The 18,969-nt window shown below is 52.0% G+C and overlaps 1 protein-coding gene across 4 annotated transcripts in view; it reads left to right on the forward strand.

The window, feature by feature from the left end:
* Positions 1–17,506, forward strand: part of TEP1 (telomerase associated protein 1) — a 39,434-nt gene extending 21,928 nt beyond the window's left edge. For 2 of the 4 annotated variants that reach the window (XM_046007919.1, XM_046007920.1), the window contains exons 19-55: positions 545–721; positions 944–1,064; positions 1,660–1,784; positions 2,582–2,695; positions 2,790–2,907; positions 3,067–3,261; positions 3,380–3,555; positions 3,653–3,809; positions 3,922–4,101; positions 4,469–4,561; positions 4,827–4,959; positions 5,158–5,308; positions 5,563–5,693; positions 5,914–6,002; positions 6,256–6,370; positions 6,806–7,046; positions 7,242–7,365; positions 8,193–8,317; positions 8,440–8,539; positions 8,766–8,921; positions 9,065–9,277; positions 9,535–9,688; positions 9,793–10,005; positions 10,603–10,763; positions 11,003–11,116; positions 12,300–12,407; positions 12,772–12,904; positions 12,985–13,061; positions 13,168–13,300; positions 13,434–13,570; positions 13,715–13,839; positions 14,891–15,034; positions 15,186–15,285; positions 16,420–16,525; positions 16,633–16,838; positions 16,961–17,065; positions 17,286–17,506. In XM_046007919.1, coding sequence (XP_045863875.1) covers positions 545–721; positions 944–1,064; positions 1,660–1,784; positions 2,582–2,695; positions 2,790–2,907; positions 3,067–3,261; positions 3,380–3,555; positions 3,653–3,809; positions 3,922–4,101; positions 4,469–4,561; positions 4,827–4,959; positions 5,158–5,308; positions 5,563–5,693; positions 5,914–6,002; positions 6,256–6,370; positions 6,806–7,046; positions 7,242–7,365; positions 8,193–8,317; positions 8,440–8,539; positions 8,766–8,921; positions 9,065–9,277; positions 9,535–9,688; positions 9,793–10,005; positions 10,603–10,763; positions 11,003–11,116; positions 12,300–12,407; positions 12,772–12,904; positions 12,985–13,061; positions 13,168–13,300; positions 13,434–13,570; positions 13,715–13,839; positions 14,891–15,034; positions 15,186–15,285; positions 16,420–16,525; positions 16,633–16,838; positions 16,961–17,065; positions 17,286–17,408 — 5,173 coding nt within the window. In that variant the 3' untranslated portion in view covers positions 17,409–17,506. Of the gene's footprint in view, positions 1–544; positions 722–943; positions 1,065–1,659; positions 1,785–2,581; positions 2,696–2,789; positions 2,908–3,066; positions 3,262–3,379; positions 3,556–3,652; positions 3,810–3,921; positions 4,102–4,468; positions 4,562–4,826; positions 4,960–5,157; positions 5,309–5,562; positions 5,694–5,913; positions 6,003–6,255; positions 6,371–6,805; positions 7,047–7,241; positions 7,366–8,192; positions 8,318–8,439; positions 8,540–8,765; positions 8,922–9,064; positions 9,278–9,534; positions 9,689–9,792; positions 10,006–10,602; positions 10,764–11,002; positions 11,117–12,299; positions 12,408–12,771; positions 12,905–12,984; positions 13,062–13,167; positions 13,301–13,433; positions 13,571–13,714; positions 13,840–14,890; positions 15,035–15,185; positions 15,286–16,419; positions 16,526–16,632; positions 16,839–16,960; positions 17,066–17,285 lie in introns of those variants that run through there. The other 2 variants (XR_006818653.1, XM_046007921.1) reach the window with 2 other exon arrangements.
* The last annotated feature ends 1,463 nt before the right edge of the window (positions 17,507–18,969 follow it).

Here is an 18,969-nt window from a genome sequence, read left to right on the forward strand (position 1 = left end):
GGAGAGGCAGTGGGCAGGTGGCTGCATTTCTGGCTGTTGAGATACTCCTGTTCTACTCACTGAGGTATGCTTCCTCTTTCCCAGGTAGGGATTCCTCTGCCAGAGGAAGTTGTCACATTGTGAGCCAACTCTTCTCTCTACTGGGGAAGGGGGTCAGAGGGTGAGGCGGGCTTAGGCATAGGGCTCAGGAGAAGAGGCTCTGGCTTTCTCATCACAGCTTGGCCAAATAGTAGCTTGAATCTTGGGCTAGTTGTTTTTCTTCATTTCTTGAAGCGTTAGATTTTTGATTAGTAAAAGGGAGATAATGATTGTGCTTTCCTCACCGTGTTGTCACGAGCACATGGGAGGCGAATAGTAAGTGTCTAATGATCAGCTGACCAAGGAGGGTGTGTGAGAAATGGCAAGTAGGGTTTACGTTCCAGAGCTCTGAGGCCTACTGCACACCCCACCCCCTCCGCCACTGCTGTCCATCAGACCTTACTTGTGCCAGCTTGTGCACTAGGGTGAGCCAGGCTAGACTGAGCCTAGGCCTCTGCTTACCCAGATGGCGCAGCATCCGGCTTTTCATTTCCTCCACTTTCCGGGACATGCACGGGGAGCGGGACTTGCTGCTACGGTCCGTACTGCCAGCTCTGCAGGCCCGAGCAACACCCCACCACATCAGCCTTCATGCCATTGACCTGCGCTGGGGCATCACTGAGGAGGAAACCCATAGGAACAGGTGAAGGGGCCACAGGGAAGGGGAGCCAGGTCAGGGGTGAGGGGCTTGTGTGGTAGAACTCACGTGGGTAGGGTGGAGGCTGCAAGGAGGGCTGAAAGCTTAGGGCAGGGGGAGCTCTTTGGATGCTAACGAGAGCAGCTTGCCTTGGCTTTGAGCCATGGCCCTGTCTTCCTATTTGTGCCTGTATTCCCTGATCTGATGCCTCCATAACCATGTCTGCAGACAACTGGAAGTATGTCTGGGAGAGGTGGAGAATTCGCAGCTGTTTGTGGGGATTCTGGGCTCCCGCTATGGCTACGTTCCTCCAAACTACAACCTCCCTGACCATCCTCACTTCCGCTGGGTAAGGCAGACAGCGGGGCTGGAGCAGGGTCTGGGGAGGAAATGGAGTTTGGGCAGGGGTGGAGAGAAACCCCAGCGTGTCAGGAACCTTGGGACTATGGACAGGCAGCTCCTTGACAGTTGAAGTGAATCCCAGGCAGAAGACTGCGCAAGTGGCCAAGTCCTAGATGAGGGGATTCCTTTGAGAAGTATCTTTCAGTTGGCCAAGGGATGTGAGAGGTAAGAGGGGAGGTCTGTTTAGGTTTTGCTATCAGAGCTGGGTCCTGATGTCCCTTCTGTCGTTTACAGACTGTGTGACTTTGTGGGACATGGCTTACCCTAATCCAGCCTCTACTTCCCCATATAATAAAGAGGACCAGTGGTGTCTATACTGCAGAGTTACTATGAGAATTAGAAATCTGTTTTTAAAAATGCTCAACACATGACAGGCATTCAATAAATGTTAGCTACTAGCTGTGTTTTATTGGCTTGTATCTGGAGGGAGGGAGGGAGGGATATTACTGAGATGCTGGAGCCCTGGGATCTTGGCAGGTCTGGGGGGAGGGGTTAGTGTGACTCGGGACTGAACCCACCTGTCTTCTGCCCTTTCCCCTCAGGCCCAGCGGTACCCTCCAGGCCGCTCTGTGACAGAGATGGAGGTGATGCAGTTCCTGGACCGGGGCCTGCGCCTGCAGCCCTCTGCCCAGGCTCTCATCTACTTCCGGGATGCCAGCTTCCTAAGGTACCTGCTGTTGTGTCTGGGGCTCGGCTCAGTGGCCATGTCTTTTCTCCCTGGCATTCAGAGTACAGGAGTGGGGAGGCTGGAAGAGTGCATGGGGCTCAGATAGCTGGCCTCACAGCACCACATTAGCCTTGCCTCTGAAGCCAGGAGATCTCTGTTGGGTCCATTATCAAAGGAACGAGACTGAGACAAAGTAAAATTATGCAAAGCCTTATTCTATGCCAAGCATTAGAAGTTAGACTGACCGGCCAGGGGAACAAGTGAAAGTTATGTAAAGTGAAAGTTATGTTAAGTTTTATTCTATGTCAAGCATTAGAAGTCAGACTGACCGGCCAGGGCCGCCTCTGAAGAGAGCGACCACCCCTTCGTTTTACAGGCTAGTTTTATAGGGTACAACCACAGACATCTACATATGTGGCTTTGGCTGATTGGATGTCTCCTACCTGTGTGTTTTAGTAACGGTTACCCGGAACCGATACTAGTAACTGCTGAGGCGTTTATTAAACAACAAAATGGCCTTGTTTTAGGTATGTGTTTTAGCAACTATTACCTGGAACCGGTATCAGTAACTGCTGAAGCATTTATTAAACAATAAAATGGCTACCTAGGCAACATGGAGTCACTAAGGCTAAGTAGGCCCAGGCAGGCCCTAGGGGTTTAACAGGTTTTAACGTGGAATCGGCCCAACAATCTCCACTTGGGGAGCTTCAGGGAACCACAGCCAGGTCTGATGGTTGGAGGTGAAGAGAGGTTGGGGTCTGAGTGTAGACCACTCTCGGGGTCTCTTTGGGGGTCAGCTCTGTACCAGATGCATGGAAACCTGACTTTACTTCTGAGTCTGAAGAGGCTGCACATCGGATCTCAGAACTGAAGAGCTTCCTGAGCAGACAGCAAGGGATTACCTGTCGCAGGTGAGCTGGGGGAGGTAGAGAGCCCCTGCAGGGAGAGATATGGGGAGGGGAACTAGGCCCCATCTAACTCTGCTTGTGCTCACTTTGCCCACAGATACCCTTGTGAGTGGGGGGGTGTGGCAGCTGGCCGACCCTATGCTGGGGGGCTGGAAGAGTTTGGGCAGCTGGTTCTGCAGGACGTGTGGAATATGATCCAGAAGCTTTACCTGCAGGTGAGCAGGGGCACCTATGGCCAGGTGAGTGGAGAAGGGAGTGGTCTGGGTAGTCCTGGATGGGATGTAACTGGGGGGGGGGGGGGCTCTGTGAGTTTTCAGGCATGGGAGTTCTACGGGCATGGAAATATTGTCATTTATTGGCCCATGTGCCCTCAGCCTGGCGCCCAGCTGGAACAGCCAGTCTCTGTCCCAGATGATGACTTGGTCCAGGCCACCTTCCAGCAGCTGCAGAGCCCACCGAGTCCTGCTCGACCGCACCTTCTTCGGGACACAGTGAAGCAGCTAATGCTTCACCGAGAGAAGCTGAGCCTGGTGACTGGGCAGTCGGGACAGGGCAAGACGGCCTTCTTGGTATATAGTCTCAGAGCCCTGGGCAGGAGGAAAGGGATGCTGTGTGGGCAGAGGAAGTGGGCCACAGGGAGTTGTGTGTGGAAAACATAACCATATTTTCTCTTTGCTTCCCATGCAGGCATCTCTTGTGTCAGCCTTGCAGGCTCCCAACGGGGCCAAGGTGGTCCCCTTAGTCTTCTTCCACTTTTCAGGGGCCCGCCCAGACCAGGGTCTTGCCCTCACCCTGCTCAGACGCCTTTGTGCCTATCTGCATAACCAACTGCAAAAGCCAAGCAGCCTCCCTACCACCTACCGGTGTGTATCCCCCATTAGCCCAGCCTCTTGATCCCATATGACACCACCAGTATGTTTTCCTCTCCTGCTGACACTAGTCCTTACCCTGCACACACAGGGGCCTGGTATGGGAGCTCCAGCAGAGGCTGCTGCCTGAGTATGCTCAGTCCCTGAAAAGTGGCCAAACCCTGGTGCTGATCATCGATGGGGCTGACAGGCTGGTGGGTCAGCATGGGCAGCCGGTCTCAGACTGGATCCCAAAGACCCTTCCCTCGGTGAGTGTGAGAAGGAAACGGGGTGGGATGCAGTAGTGGGGAAGGGGGCCACTCCAACATGGTCTTGCTCTTTTTCTTTCCACCTCCTTCTCCTTTTGCCCAAATATCACAGAGGGTGCACCTGGTACTGAGCGTGTCTACTGATGCGGTCTTGGGGGAGACCCTTGAGCAGAGCCAAGGTGCCCATGTGGTGGCCCTGGGGCCCCTGGAGCCTTCTGCCCGGGCCCGGCTGGTGAGAGAAGAGCTGGCTCTGTACGGGAAACGGCTGGAGGAGTCACCTTTTAACAACCAGGTTGGATGTAGGCCAGGGGTGGTGGGGGTGAGGACCCCGTGCAGCCCTGCTCCTTGGTTTCTGAAGGAGCTCTGTGCCAGTGGAAGCTGTTGATAACTGGGAATCCTTATAATACCAGCCAGCCTTTTCCCCCTGGTGAATGGCCTCTTGGGGCCTGTCCTGATGAGGGAAGGAGTAAGGCTGTGGTTACTGGGTGGGCTAGGCTGAACCATGGGCGGCTTTCCGGAAAGAGGGTCTGGCATAGCAGTGGAGGGCAGGGATGGCTGTGTTCTGAGGTGAGGCCATCAGGTGATGCCTGCTGGGGACTCTCAGAGGAGGCATGGTCCTGCTCTCTGCTCCCTGCACTGAGTCCCCTTTGTCTCCTCAGATGCGGCTGCTGCTGGTCAAGCGGGGGTCCTCCCTGCCGCTCTACCTGCGCTTGGTCACCGATCATCTGAGGCTCTACACGCTCTATGAGCAGGTTGGCTGGAAGCATAAACCCTCACTGTTCATCTTTTCAGTCCTAATCCACTTCCTCTTCTTTCATTTGGTTCCTTTCACCCCTATCCCTCTACTTTTCCTGTCTTCATCCTGTGCCCCCTTGGGGTGGATCTCCCCCATGCTTTCTCTTCTTTTTCTCATCCTTTCCCACAGTTCCTCCTGCTGCCCACTCCCCTCCTTACCATGAAAGCTGCCTCTTCTCTGAAGAAGAGACTGACTGAAGCCTAGTCTCCCCCTTCTCCCAGGTGTCTGAGAGACTCCGGACCCTGCCCTCCACGGTCCCGCTGCTGCTGCAGCACATCCTGGGCACCCTGGAGCAAGAACATGGCCCCGATGTCCTTCCCCAAGCCTTGGCCACCCTTGAAGCCACATGTAGTGGTCAGTGGTTGGGGTGGTATGGGAGACAGAGTGTGCAGGGGTTAGATGACATTGGCTCAGTTGGGGTCTCAGTGAGTGGTATGAGGAGGACCGGGTGTCATGGGATGGGTATGAGGAGGACCGGGTGTCATGGGATGGGAGGAGGACCGGGTGTCATGGGATGGTTTGGTGAGAGCTTCAGAGAGCTGGGGTTTTTAGGTCTGACTGTGGACCAGCTGCATGGAGTGCTGAGTGCATGGCGGATACTTCCCAGGGGGGCTGAGAGCTGGGAAGAAGCAGTGGCTGCTGGCAACAGTGGGGACCCCTACCCCATGGGCCCATTTGCCTACCTCGTCCAGAGTCTGCGCAGGTACAGCTGCCCCTAATTGGACTCCCACCAGCCTCCTGTGCCTTCCTGTCTTTGAGCCCGGGCTCCGTGTGAGCCTTTCTTCATTCCACCCTTCCCTGGATATAGCCCCTGACACCTGTCTCCCAGGCTCTAAATGGGCTGCCTTTCCATTTACCACTCAATGGGATGGGCACGGGAACCCACAGCTATGCCAGGTGCTCACTGACAGGCCTCCTCTTCTCCTCTCCTGCCCTCTCTTTCTCACATGAGAACAGTCTGCTAGGGGAGGGCCCTCTCCAGCGTGCTGGTGCCCGGCTCTGCCTCCCTGCCGGGCCCCTGAGGACAGCAGCCAAATGTCGATATGGGAAGAGGCGGCTGGAGAAGACAGCACACGTCCTCATCGCAGGTGATTTGGGCCTGAACTGGCCCAAACTGACCCCGGGAGACTGAGGGTGGGGCCGATGCCTGGAAGCCAGGACCACCCACTGGTGCTCCCATTTGGCTGGCGCCCTCACCTGCCACCCCAGTGGGTGGATGGCTTTTGCTGTGACCTGTGCCATGCGATCTTTGGAGCTGCTTCAGGACTGAGCCTGTCTCACGGTCTACTCTGTGACCCATACCTGCAGCTCAGCTCTGGAAGACCTGTGACCCTGATGCCTCAGACACCTTCCGAAGTTGCCTTCCTGAGGCCCTGGCAGATCTGCCTTACCACCTGGTTAGTCTCCAGATCCCATAGGCACCTTCTCCCAGGCACCTGCTTTGACTATTCTGAGACACCATTCTCCCTTGACCACCACTACTGCCACCCCTCTCTACCTTTCTCCGTCCAGTTTTCCTGCCCTCTTCCTCCAGGTCCTTTGTCCCAGCTCCTAGGTTGAGGTCCTGGCTGCACAGAGAGGGTCTAAAGCTAGATTCTTCCTTCTCACCTGCCTCTTCACATCCTAATGAGTCCCATCCGATCTTCCCAGCTCCAGAGCGGGAACCGTGGCCTTCTTGCAAAATTCCTCACCAATCTCCATGTGGTGGCTGCACACCTGGAACTGGGTCTGGTCTCTCAGCTCCTGGAAGCCCATGCCCTCTATGGTGAGATAAGTCAGTGGCTTCTCTGAGATACGGGCCTCCTTGGTGTGTTCACAGGGGGTGTCCTGGGGGTGGGGGGCGGGAGGTATAATGCAAAGAACAGTTAAATTTCTATTCCAGGCTGAAAAGTCCAAGAGGGTAAGGAGGTGATTTTCAGGGGATCTGCCCCGCTCTCAGACCAACGGTTCTCAAACTTTATTTAATAGGCGTAAAATTACCTGGGAACGTTGTTCAAGTTACAGATCTCTGGGTCCCCGGATTCTGGTTCCCTAGGTCCAGAGTGGGGCCTAAGGCTTTGTACGTTTAACGGGTCTTCCTGATGTAGGTCCAGAATGCTTCAAGACTTAACATTTTGACACATCATATGACTATATTTGGTACTGGGGTTAATGGGGCTCTGGGCTGGCTCCCCAGTGATGCTCTGCATCTTTCCCACAGCTTCCTCAGTCCCTGAAGATGAGCAAAGTCTTCCTGAGACCGAGACTGCCATGTTTCACACGTTCCTGAGACAGCAGGCTCCTGTCCTCAGCCAGTACCCCCTGCTCCTGCCCCAGCAGGCAGCCAACCAGCCCCTGGACTCACCTCTTTGCCACCAGGCCCCACAGCTTTCCCAGCGATGGCGCCTCCAGCACATGCTACGATGGCTTAATAAACCCCACACTGTGGAAGGCCAGCAGAGGTAAGGTCCATGGCCCTGGGTACTGGTAAGCCTGCCAGAGAGTAAGCCACAGCCCTTTCTGAAACTAGAGAAGAAAAGTCAGACGAGAGTCACCATGGAGAAGGGGATTCAGGCACAGGAATGCAAGTGTGAATTCCTGGTCCCTTCCTTCCCTGAAATCCTAGTTTCTTCCCTTTCTTCCTACTCTTCATCTAGCTCCAGCCTATCTCTGGCAGTTTCCTCATCCCCCACAGCGGTGGCCCTCTCCCCCAGTGGGCAAAGAGCTGCTGTCGGCACTGGCAATGGGATGGTTTACCTGTTGGACCTGAGAACCTGGCAGGTATGACACTCAAGGTGGGCAGAGTTTGCCTCTAGAAAAAGCCTCACAAACTGTCCTGAAGACCTCAGCAAGCCAGCCCCGTCTGTTATCACCCTGTTTGATTCAGCAACTTGCGTTTCCCTCACATGAAATCAAAGGCTTGGTATTAAATCAGTCATACCTGCCAAATATTTGCTGCACACCTTTCCATTCAGGGCTGTACTAAGGCTGTACTGTACTAAGCATCTCCAGGCGCACACCTATCTTTGCCTACCAAGTGGCCATTTTGTTGAAAGATAAGATATACAAGGTGAAAAAGAACCAAAACATAACCGTGTAATATAGACAAGAGCTGAGTGAGTTGGATACCTCCAGGAGAACATGGGACAGGCAAGGGCACACATTCCAGCTGAGTAAAAGGCACAGGGGAGAATGTTTCCAGGAAATTTCTGGGAATGATTGCAGCAGAGGGTGCTTGAAGGAAGGTAACAGCAGATTAGGCTGAAGAGGTGGGTCCCACAGCCACAGCCACTCCCTTTCTCTGCCTCCCACCCATATCAACTCCTACTGCCATGTATATATGCATGCATACATACACAAACTCCTCGGAATCTTCTGTGACTTGGGGATGCATATGGGGTTGGGAATAAGGGAGAAGATGTGGCCCCACTTGAACCGAGGCTTGGCCCACATCTGGAGTGGAGCCCAAAACTCCTGATGTGGGGCCAGAAGACCACCCTTTCTCTATCCCTTCTTGCCTTGGCCTCCTTTTTGGTTGGAGCTTGGAGTGGCTGGACACTGGGGTTCAGGGGAATGTTCCGAGCATGCTTCCCTGCTCGTTCTCATAGGAGGAGAAGTCTTTGGTGAGCGGCTGTGATGGGGTCTCCTCTTGCTCATTCCTCTCGGACAGTGCCCTCTTTCTTACTGCCTTTGACGGGCTTCTGGAGCTCTGGGACCTGCAACAAGGTTGTCGGTAAGGGACCCCTCCCGTTCTTGGAGTGAGAGTCTTCCCTGCTTGTCAGAAGCCCCCAGGGCAGGGGAAAGAGGAGGGAGGCCAGGGGCTCCCAGAAGCCTAACTTTGTCTCCCTGGGCTAGGGTGTTCCAGACCAGTGCTCACCGGTATCAAATCACTGGCTGCTGCCTAAGCCCGGACCGCCAGCTGCTGGCCACCGTGTGCCTAGGGGGATGCCTAAAGGTAATGACCAAGGGGCAGTGGTAGTCAAAGTGGCCCTAAATGCAAGTCATCCCCACAAAGTTGTTCTCTTAGTGTGGCATTGCTGCTGACTGCTTGGACTGGTGGAGGCTTTTCCGGGTGCCTGGGGGAGGCTGAGGGCAGAGGGCTGGACAAGATGGCCTCCGGGCTTGAGAGGCTTAGGCATTTGTACTCAGCACCTAGTTTTCTCCCCTTCTCTCTCCTTCAGCTGTGGGACACAGTACGTGGGCAGCTGGCCTTCCAGCACACATGTCCCCGGCCCCTGAACTGCGTTGCTTTCCACCCAGAGGGGCAGGTGATGGCTGTGGGCAGCTGGGCTGGCAGCTTCAGCTTCTTCCATGTGGATGGGCTCAAAGCTGCCAAGGTGAGAAGTCCTGCGTCGCCCTGGGGCAGGAAGGCCAAGAGGGCAGGAGTGGAAGATACGGGATTATGGATCCACATTCTGTTTCACTTTGGGCTTGTTTTGAGAGCAGGTTCTCACATTTCTGTTTCTACTTCCTTGGGTAGGAACTGGGAGCCCCAGGAGCCTCTGTCCGTACCTTGGTGTTCAATGTGCCTGGGCGGGTTGTGGCTGTGGGTCGGTTGGACAGCACGGTAGAACTGTGGTCCTGGCATGAGGGGGCACGGCTAGCTGCCTTCCCAGCCCACCATGGCATTGTGGCTGCTGCCCTCTTCCTGCGTGCTGGGCGCCAGTTACTGACGGCCGGAGAGGATGGCAAGGTCAGGTGGCAAAGGCTGGTGGTGGATTAGGAGGAGGGAGGAGGGCAGGGGTATTGGGGTGAGGGTGGAGCCTTTGTTGGGGACCCTGTGGAGGGGCTTCGCTGGTGCAAACTACAGGGAGAGGGGTGCAGTCTATGCATGGGCCACTCTCAGAGAAGAGGGGGGAGCCCTGTAGGGAGGAGGAGGACTTTAATGGGGGTGGCTCTCGCTCTGGGGGTAGAAGTGGTATATCTTTAAGTCCTGTTCTTGGCCCTCAGGTTCAGGTGTGGTCTGGATCTCTGGGTCAGCCCCGGGGATGCCTGGGTTCCCTTTCTCTCTCTCCTGCCCTCTCTGTGGCTCTCAGCCCAGATGGTGATCGGGTGGCCGTTGGGTACCGAGCAGATGGCATCAGGATCTACAAAATCGCTTCAGGTGCTGAAGAGAGAGGGGGTGGGGTGTTTGAGCCTTTGAAAAGAGCCTCCCCACCCTGAACTCCCTTTCCAAGTGTCTCACTCTGTTTTTTCCTCATGCTCTAGGTTCCCAGGGGGTTCAGTGTCAGGCACTAGATGTGGCAGTGTCTGCACTGGTCTGGCTAAGCCCTGAGGTGTTGGTGAGCGGTGCAGAAGATGGGTCCCTGCAAGGCTGGACTCTGAAAGGAGGTTCCCTTCAGTCCCTCTGGCTCTTGTCCAGATACCAGAAGCCCGTGTTGGGACTGGCCACCTCCAAAGAACTCTTGGCTTTTGCCTCAGGTACTCCTGGGCATTGGGCAGCTTCCTTTCAAATATGCTTGTGCCTTCCCTCAATTTATATGTGTACGTGTATAGGAAACACACACATACATAATTATTTTTAAAACTTTCAAAGTACTTGTAAAGGCACTTCTCTTGCATCATCAATCTACACTGTTTCTTCTTGTTTCCTAACCCTGATTCTCGGACCTCTGTTAATTGCTGGAATCCTCGGAGTTTCTGCCCAGGGGGAGACTTTGCTGTGTATGGGGATGGGTTTCCCTTAGGAGGAGGAGAGAGATGTTGAGGTGAAAATGCAGAATGGTCTTAGCCCTCTCCAGATAGGAGACTTGGTCCAAGTGATAGTGGTCGCTTGAGAAGAGGAGGGTCTGGAGGTGTAGCAGGGAGTTGGGCAGCTGAAGAGCCAGAGCTGGGAGTGCCTGGTGTTCCTGTCCTGTGACCTCATATGATGACTGACCCTTGTCACTCACGTGCTCCACAGCCCGTGACTCACTGCCATTGGACATCACCCTCACCCGGCATGCTTGCCTTTGTCTCTGGGGTCCTGTCTCACTTCCTCTTTCAGGGAATCTTTCTTTCTCCCTCTTTCCAATGCAGAAGATTTCACAGTGCGGCTCTGGCCAAGGCGGTTGCTGACACTGGCACAGACAGTAGAAGACTTTCCCTGTGACACTGTGCTCCGGGAACACGAGGGTCCTGTGAGCTGTTGTAGCTTCAGCACCGATGGACGCAGGCTGGCTGCCGGGGGCAGGGACCGGGTGAGCCATGGGGGTGCTCCCTCCTTGAGCCCACAGCCCCTCTGGGTCTTGGATTCCTCAACAGTCCATTTCCCATGGCTCCCGAGGCATTTTGCTTTACCACACCCCCTAGGCCACCTCTTTCCACCATCCCTTCCCTAATAATCCCTGTTCCTTTAAACTTTCTTGCCGGAAATGGCCCTGATATTCCTACCTCCCTCTTCTGGTCCTGACTGCTCCCTCTTTTGGGACCTATCCAGAATCTCTTCTGCTGGGATGTGCGGATGCCCAGAGCCCCTGTTCTGATTTGCTCCTTCTCTGCCTGTCACCGTGACTGGGTCACTGGCTGTGCCTGGACCAGAAACAACCTACTGGTAAGGGAAGCCATGGGGGTGGGGCAAGGCCCAGCAGGGTTCCTGGGGGAGGACCATACAGCCCAAGTCATCCTGCTTCTGACACCTGTTTATAATAATAGTAATAGCTGACATTTATTGAGCACTTAGTATGTGTCAGGAATTGAACTAAGCTCTTCATACGTCTTGCCTCATTTAGTCTTTACAACTCCATGTGAGGTAGACAGTACTATTTCACAGATGAGGATCTTGAGCTCAGATAGATTAAAGAACATTTTCAAGGTCGTATAAGTGATGAGGCTGAAGCACTAATCATAAGAGAGCCCGCATTCTTAACAAGAACACAGAACTGTCTCGCCAAAGGCTTAGAGTGCCTATTCCTGCAGTGAGAGGATGCTGCTGTATTTTCTTTGGTCCTAAGGCAAAAAAACCAAAAACAAAAACAAAAACCCCTCAGATCATGCACTCAAGGTTGGTGAAGCCTAGTTTTCCTGTGCACAGTTCCCACACTTGTTCTCAGGAAGAGATGAGAAAGGAGTGAGAATCAGTTGACTAGAATTGTCACAGGCTGCTCTCTGCCCCTGCCTGCTGGGCAGCTGCATCTTTCCTTGGTATTGCAGGCAGACCTTTGTCTGGTTTGTTGACTGACAGTTTGTGAATTAACAGGGACAACAGCCACTGTGTATTCAGTGCTCAGTACGTATCAGGGAGCCCTTCATGTAGGTGCAGGTGTATCAGCCCCGCAGCCGCCACAGCAAATAGGGAAACTGTTACTATCCTCATTGACTAGACGACAATCCCAAGGCGCAGAGAGATGAACTTGACAAAGGTCACAAAGTAAAGGACGGTGGAGCTTGGAATTGAACCCAGCACAGCCAATGTTCTTTTTCTTTTTTAAAAAATTTTATTTATTTATTTGACAGAGAGAGATCACAAGTAGGCAGAGAGGCAGGCAGAGAGAGAGAAAAAGGGAAGCAGGCTCCCTGCTGATCAGAGAGCCTAATGCAGGACTCAATCCCAGGACCCTGAGATCATGACCTGAGCTGAAGGCAGCAGCTTAACCCACTGAGCCACCCAGGCGCCAACAGCCAATGTTCTTATTCACCGACCTTAATGCCCACCCCACCCTGTGCCCACGTTATCAATATACAAAAATGCTGGAGACATGCTGCTAATCCCACGCCTCTGACCTCCGACTGTGCAGGTCTCCTGCTCCAGTGATGGCTCTGTGGGGCTGTGGGACCCAGGACGGCAACAGCAGCTTGGCCACTTCCTAGGTCATCAGAGTGCTGTGAGCGCCGTGGTGGCCGTGGTGAGGAGGTGGCAGAGAACTCACTGGGGCCCTGGGAAGGCTAAGGAGGCTTTGGGAGACGGGTGCATTGGGTATCTAATATCAAAGGCAAAAGAAGTATAAAGAATGAGATGCTCGGGCCTGAATTAGAGCAGGATGAGTGTATTGAGATGGAGGGTTGGTGTGAGGGGAGGGAGAGGGCGGCTCAGTGTCTGGACTATGTGCAGGATTGCAGTCCTGAGCCACGCAGCTTGTATCCCCAAGTTCTCCATGCTTTTGGACATTTCCCAGGCCTTTAGTACTCAGCCCTCACCTCTGTGGTAGGAGGCATACTCCCCTCGTCCTGCTCGGTGCGATTCTGGTCTGATCCTGTGCTCTGGGATAGGAAGAACATGTGGTGTCTGTGGGCCGAGATGGGACCTTGAAAGTGTGGGACCATCAGGGTGTGGAGCTGACAAGCATCCCTGCTCACTCAGGACCGATCAGTCACTGTGCCGCTGCCCTGGAGCCCCGAGCAGGTAAGGAAACGCCAGTTCCCTTTTCCTCCCTTCCCCCCTGCTTCTCCCCTTCTTCTGACTTCATCTCTGTGCCTTCTCAGCTGGGCAGCCTGGGTCAGAGCTTCTAGTGGTGACCGCTGGACTGGATGGGGCCACACGGTTGTGGCATCCGCTCTTGGTGAGTTCCCTGAAAGGATTGGGGTGGATGGAGTGGAGAGGGCAGAGCAGGACAACCCCCTATGATGCGGAGCCCCTGCTCTCCCACCTCTGTCGTTTCCTCCTAGGTGTTTCAAACACACACCCTCCTGGGACACAGTGGCCCAATCAGTGCAGCTGCAGTTTCTGACACCTCAGGCCTCCTGTTGACCACCTCAGAGGATGGTTCCGTACGGCTCTGGCAGGTACCCGAGGAAGCAGGTGAGAAGGCATGGAGAGAGGCAGTGTATAGAGGGGTGTGTTCGTGGGACCATGAAGGTCAAGGGTGGCCTGATATCTCCTCGTGTCCCAGGAGTGGTCTAGCTTCTAATGCATCACCTACTTCCTTCTCCAGATGACACATACACACCCAGGAGTCCTGTAGCCATCACTGCTGTGGCCTGGGCCCCAGATGGTTCTGTGGCAGCATCTGGGAATCGAACTGGGGAACTAACTTTGTGGCATGAAGCTAAGGCTGTGGCCACAGCACAGGTGAATTGGGTCAACCTTGGTCCTTGTCTGTGTGACCTCTGCCCCAGTTGTACATGTACTGGGGTGTGCTTAGGTGGCTGGGAGGCAATGAGGGTTAACCCTGGCTCCTCAGGAATACTGAGATGGATGTGTCATGCTCCCCAGGCTCCAGGCCACATCAGTGCTCTGGTGTGGTACTCGGCACACACCTTGATTGTTCTCAGTGCTAATGAAAAGGTCAGTGAGTGGCACGTGGACCTGCAGGAGGGTTCGACACCCAGAAATTTCAGGTGAGATGGGGGCAGCTGGGTCAATGTGATATGTCGATGGTCTCGTTATAGATTTTGTGCAAATCACTCCACCCCTACTTCTGAACTAGGTCAATAGGATGTTAGTAAGTGGGAAAAAGTCCTTGGGAAATTGTTTTGGCTCCCCTTCATGTCAACTTAAATAGTTATCAGGTGTCTACTTTAGACTAAGCTCTGAGCCAGGCTGTGTGAACCAGATTGAAGTTACCGTTTAATTTAGGAGCACAGTAGAGGAATATACACTGAAGTCAACCACCAGCAACAGGCAGAGTGATTAGTACTATAAGGAAGAGAGAGATCTATAATTCTCAGAATTTGAGAAATTTATAGTTTCCAAAAGAGTTGCTATTTGAGGTTGGGCTTTAAGGATGAGTAGGAGTTCTCTGGACCCTTAAGGGAAGGGAATGGTGTTTCAGTAGTATTAACGAAAGGCAAGGAGGCATGAGAGTGCATGGTATATTCTGGCACAGCCGAGACGTTGGTTTCTTGGTGAGAGTGGCAGTGGGGGTTTTGGGGAATTGGATTGAAAAGATAAACTGGGGGAAGGCTGTAGAGGGCACAGTGTTAAGGATTTTGAGAATAATTAGCTGCAGTTTAGGAAGAGGACTTCAGTGGTGTTATGGAAGATGGGTAGTAGTAGAAAGATACTACAGGCAGGGAGGCCACCTTCACAGCGGTTGCTCTAGTCCAGGGAAGAATAGTGTGGGTCCCGAGCCAGGCAGTAGGATGAGAAGGAGGGATAGAGATTTAGGCAGGTGTTGGCAAGTAGAATCCACAGTGCTTATTAATCAGTTGGAGGTCAGGAGGGAAGGAAGAGACAAGAAGCCAAGAGATGCTTCATTTGAGCAGGTAAGGGGATGGTGATGATGAATACTAATATGAGAAAAATAGAAAGAGGAAGAGAATTTGTAGGGAAGGTAATTGATCGTGTTCTGTACTTCTCTCCTGAGGAATTCATGGGGAGCCAAGGAGCCTGAGAGAGGCGGACTAAAATAGAGTCTTTCTTTGTCCTTGTACTTTTTTTGAGTTGCAGTCTTCACCTGAACCGAATTCTGCAGGAGGACTTAGGGTTCCTGACAGGTGTGGCCCTGGCTCCAGACGGTCACTCCCTCATCTTGGCCGATGCGGGTTTGCGGTTACAGTGCATGAAACCAGGGGAGGCTCCTTCTGAAATCTGGTAGGATTCAAAAAGCTGTTTTCTCTCAGGCTACAGAAAAAGGAAAAGTGGGTTCGTGGTTACCCTGAACTTGGGTCTAACTTAGAACAAAACCCTGGGGTCTTACAGGGAGGTGTTCATGGGTTCAGTCTCTTTCTTTGTTATAAACCAGGAGCTGCCGCTATTCAGAAGGTGCTATGTTGTTGTCCACCCATCAGGACTATGGTGTGTTTGTCCTGCAGTCAGTGGAAACTAGAGGCCTTTTTCTCTTAGTAAGTCTGATTTGAGTGTGTGTTAAAACATTTTTAAAACACTTTTAAAACCTCGGGGCCATGGTTGAGGATAAGAGGAAGGGAAAGGCATTGGTTCCAAATTCCCTTCTCTTTCTTCAACTGGAGCGGTTCTACTTCAGAGCGTTCTATGGTGGGTTTCAGCTTCCCTGTAATATTTTACCGATACAAAAAAGGATTCCAGTGTTTAAAAAAAAAATCACAGGAAACCATCAATGTAGGAGTTTTCTTAATTGTTTTTTTCCTCATGTCTCTCTTGTCTTGCCACTGTGAGTACTAGTGTCTGGAACAATACAGACATATCTCATAGATATTACATTGGGTGAAAGAAGTCAGACACAAGAGTACATACTGCATGATTTCATTCACATAAAGAACAGATGGAACTAATTTATGGTGACAAAACTCAATATTGTTAGCTCTTAGGGTGGGGGTGCTCTGGTATTGACCGGGAAGGGTCACGAAGGCAAGTTTCTAGGTTGACAGAAATGTTCTACATGTTGACCTGGGCAGTGATTGCACGGATATATACATATGCAGAAGTTCCTTGAGATGTACATTTAAGATTTGTGCACTTAGGGATGCCTGGCTGGCTCAGTTGGTTAAGCCTCTGCCTTCGGCTGTGGTCATGATCCCGGGATCCTGGGATGGAGTCCTGGGCTCCTTGCTCAGTGGGGAGCCTGCTTCTTCCTCTGCCTGCTGCTCCCCCTGCTTGTGTGCTTTCTCTCTCTCGCTCTCACACAATAAATAAATAAAATCTTAAAAAAAGAAAAAAAGGGTTCACACTCTTTACTATGTCTAAATCACAGTTAAGAAAGTCCTGACCAGGGATGCCTGAGTGGCTCAGTCGGTTAAGCTGCTGCCTTTGGTTCAGGACATAATCCCATGATCCTGCGATCAAGTCCCGAATTGGGCTCCTTATCCAGAGGGGAGCCCGCTTCTCTCTCTGCCTCTGCCTGCCACTCTGCCTGCTTGTGCTCTCTCTCTGACAAATAAGTAAATAAAATCTTAAAAAAAAAAAAAATGCTGACCAGCCCAGAGCCTAAAACAGTTGCTTTGGCTGTATAGGGTCAAGTGTTATGAGTAGGCTGAACAAAATGAGCCATCCTTTCACAGAGGCAGAAGGAGTCAGGAGAGTTTCAAGAGAGCCTCGAGTTTGAGCCGAACCTGGAGAATCCTACTGGGACCTACGTGTTGGTAACCCAAGCCAAACCGGAATCTGGTGAGTGGGATGGGAGGACCCACAGGGTCTGGAGATGACTTGTAGGTGACGGTGGGTCCTATGAAGCCAGGAACCTAGCTCTAATCTCTGTCCTTGAAATGAGGCAGAGTCCTCATTTTTGTGTGCCAGCTCTGATGGGATGCTGTGGAAACTCGCCAAGTGTACCCCTGAAGGAGAGTGGGAGACAGGCAACCTCTGGGAGAAAACAGAAATGCCTGAAACCCCAACTCCAGAGACAGCCCCATCTGTGCAAGACAGCAGCACAGATAGCTGGTCCCCACCCCCACAGCTGAGGACTCAGCAGCGTAGAAAGGTGCGTTAGAGGCATGGGTCACAAATAGAGGGGAGGAGGCTCTCTGTCTGACAGGTGGATGCTTCCTTGACAAAGGAAGGCCCACTGAAAGCTCACCACATTGCTTCTCCTTTCCCTCCAAGATTCACTCGGGCTCTGTCACAGCCCTCCATGTGCTGCCTGGGTTGCTGGTGACAGCTTCAAAGGACAGAGATGTTAAGCTGTGGGAGAGACCCAGTATGCAGCTGGTAAGTGTGTATGTGTGCAAGAGGGCTAAAAGAACGTCACAGAGGGCAAACTTGGGAAAAGAATGCACAAAAGATCAAAATTCCGTTTTCTTCTATCCTTGCTATCATATGCAACTAACCTATTTCTAAATAAAAGGCATTAATGTGAGAGAAAAATGAATTAGTAAGGAGGCCCTAGGCTTGTATCCTTCACCTCCCCATCTTTTGTTCCCCATTGTAGCTGGGTCTGTTCCAGTGTGAAGCGGCTGTCAGCTGCCTGGAACCTTGGCTGGGCCCCGACTCTACCCTGCAGCTTGCAGTGGGAGACACACTGGGCAACGTGTACTTTCTGTCCTGGGAGTAAAGATGCCCCACCCACTTGTGCTTGAGATGCAAAGCCGGAAGACACCAGTGGCTCCTTTCTTGATTCAATTTTTAAAATAAAGTGTCAGAAAATCTCCAGTGCAGTCTGCCTGTGTTCTGATGTGGATGTGGATCAGAAGAATATGGATGTCCTCATGTTTCTTTTCTGATTTAACATCAGTCCTTACTAGAACTGCAAGAAAGGGAACCAGTTCTTCATAGATACTCTTTGAAACCAGGCTTTAGAAGTCTTGTGTCATTTGCTGGTCCAAGGGTCCTGAGATGCCATTCCTGGCAGGAAGAGGTACGAGTGATGTTGGCCGGCACTTAGTTTGAACAGAGTGCTGAAGACATCTCACTTAGTCAAGAAAGATTAAGAAAAGGAGGAGTGAGTTGAAAGTGCCCCCCAGTCAGGGCGTTTAGAGAGAACATTAAGTTCCTCCCACAGAAGCAGCCTCTTCTGTGCGGAACTGACTGCCCAGATGAGAGGTGAGAAGCTGGGGCGCTGAGTGGAACGGGACTCCTGGCTTTCACAGCCGCTGACTAGGCGGCAGCAGCCACTTGACTTGCACATGTTTGTCAGTAATAGTAATTTGCATTCTTGGAAGAAACCCCAAAAGTGTAGCTCTCAAATTGAAGTTCATGAAGATTAAAACAAATGGAGAGATGGAACAATCCTACCCATGGACTCACCATGGACTGCGATCCTTTTAAGTTCTAGAATCTTGTTTTCCTATAGTTTTATCTTATGGGGGAGGAAGTTCCCTGAGACTCTTTCTAAAAGTTAGGGAAAAGTTCAAGGTCTTCTATGTCCCAAAGCTCAAGGACTCGTATATGATAAGCCAGGATTCAAGATTTTGTTCTAAGTTGGTAGGATTTTCTCAGAGAACTACCACTGCACTCTGATTAGAAATGAGTTTTGACGGGTGCCTGGGTGGCTCAGTTGGTTAAGCGACTCCCTTTAGCTCAGGTCATGATCCCGGAGTACCTGGGATCAAACCCCATATTGAGCTCCCAGCTCCATGGGAGTCTGCTTCTCCCTCTGACCTCCCCTCTCATGCTCTCTCACTCTCTCTCAAATAAATAAATAAATAAATAAAATCTTTAAAAAAAAAAAAAGAAAGAAATGAATTTTGAGGAACTGGGGAGTTGAGGGGTACTGAGTTTTGTTCTCACTTTGCCCTGATTCCAGGTTTCGTGGACAGATCATCTGAGAGACTTTTCCCTTATTTCTACTAGTGCCCCATGGTCTCCCTCAGCTGGAGGATAAAGATATAAGAAATTCCATCAACTGATGTTTTAATCATAGGTCATGCTTCTATCTTCTCTCATGTGTCTCATGCAAGGGCTCTAAAAGTACCTTCTAGACCACCTCCTCCACAGACCTTGTGACCAGAATCCAAATTAAGGTTATTTGAAATTTATGATTTATAATAATACCCAGAAATGCTACAGAGAACCATGGCACAACATCATCCTAAAAGTTGCTGCTTTCAGTCTTTTGCTTTTTGCTCTCCTGAGAGCATGGGCCAAGGACAGGAGGAAGGCCTAGACATTTGTCT

Source organism: Meles meles, chromosome 6 (assembly GCF_922984935.1).
Source record: "Meles meles chromosome 6, mMelMel3.1 paternal haplotype, whole genome shotgun sequence".
In the NCBI taxonomy this organism is placed as follows: Eukaryota; Metazoa; Chordata; class Mammalia; order Carnivora; family Mustelidae; genus Meles; species Meles meles.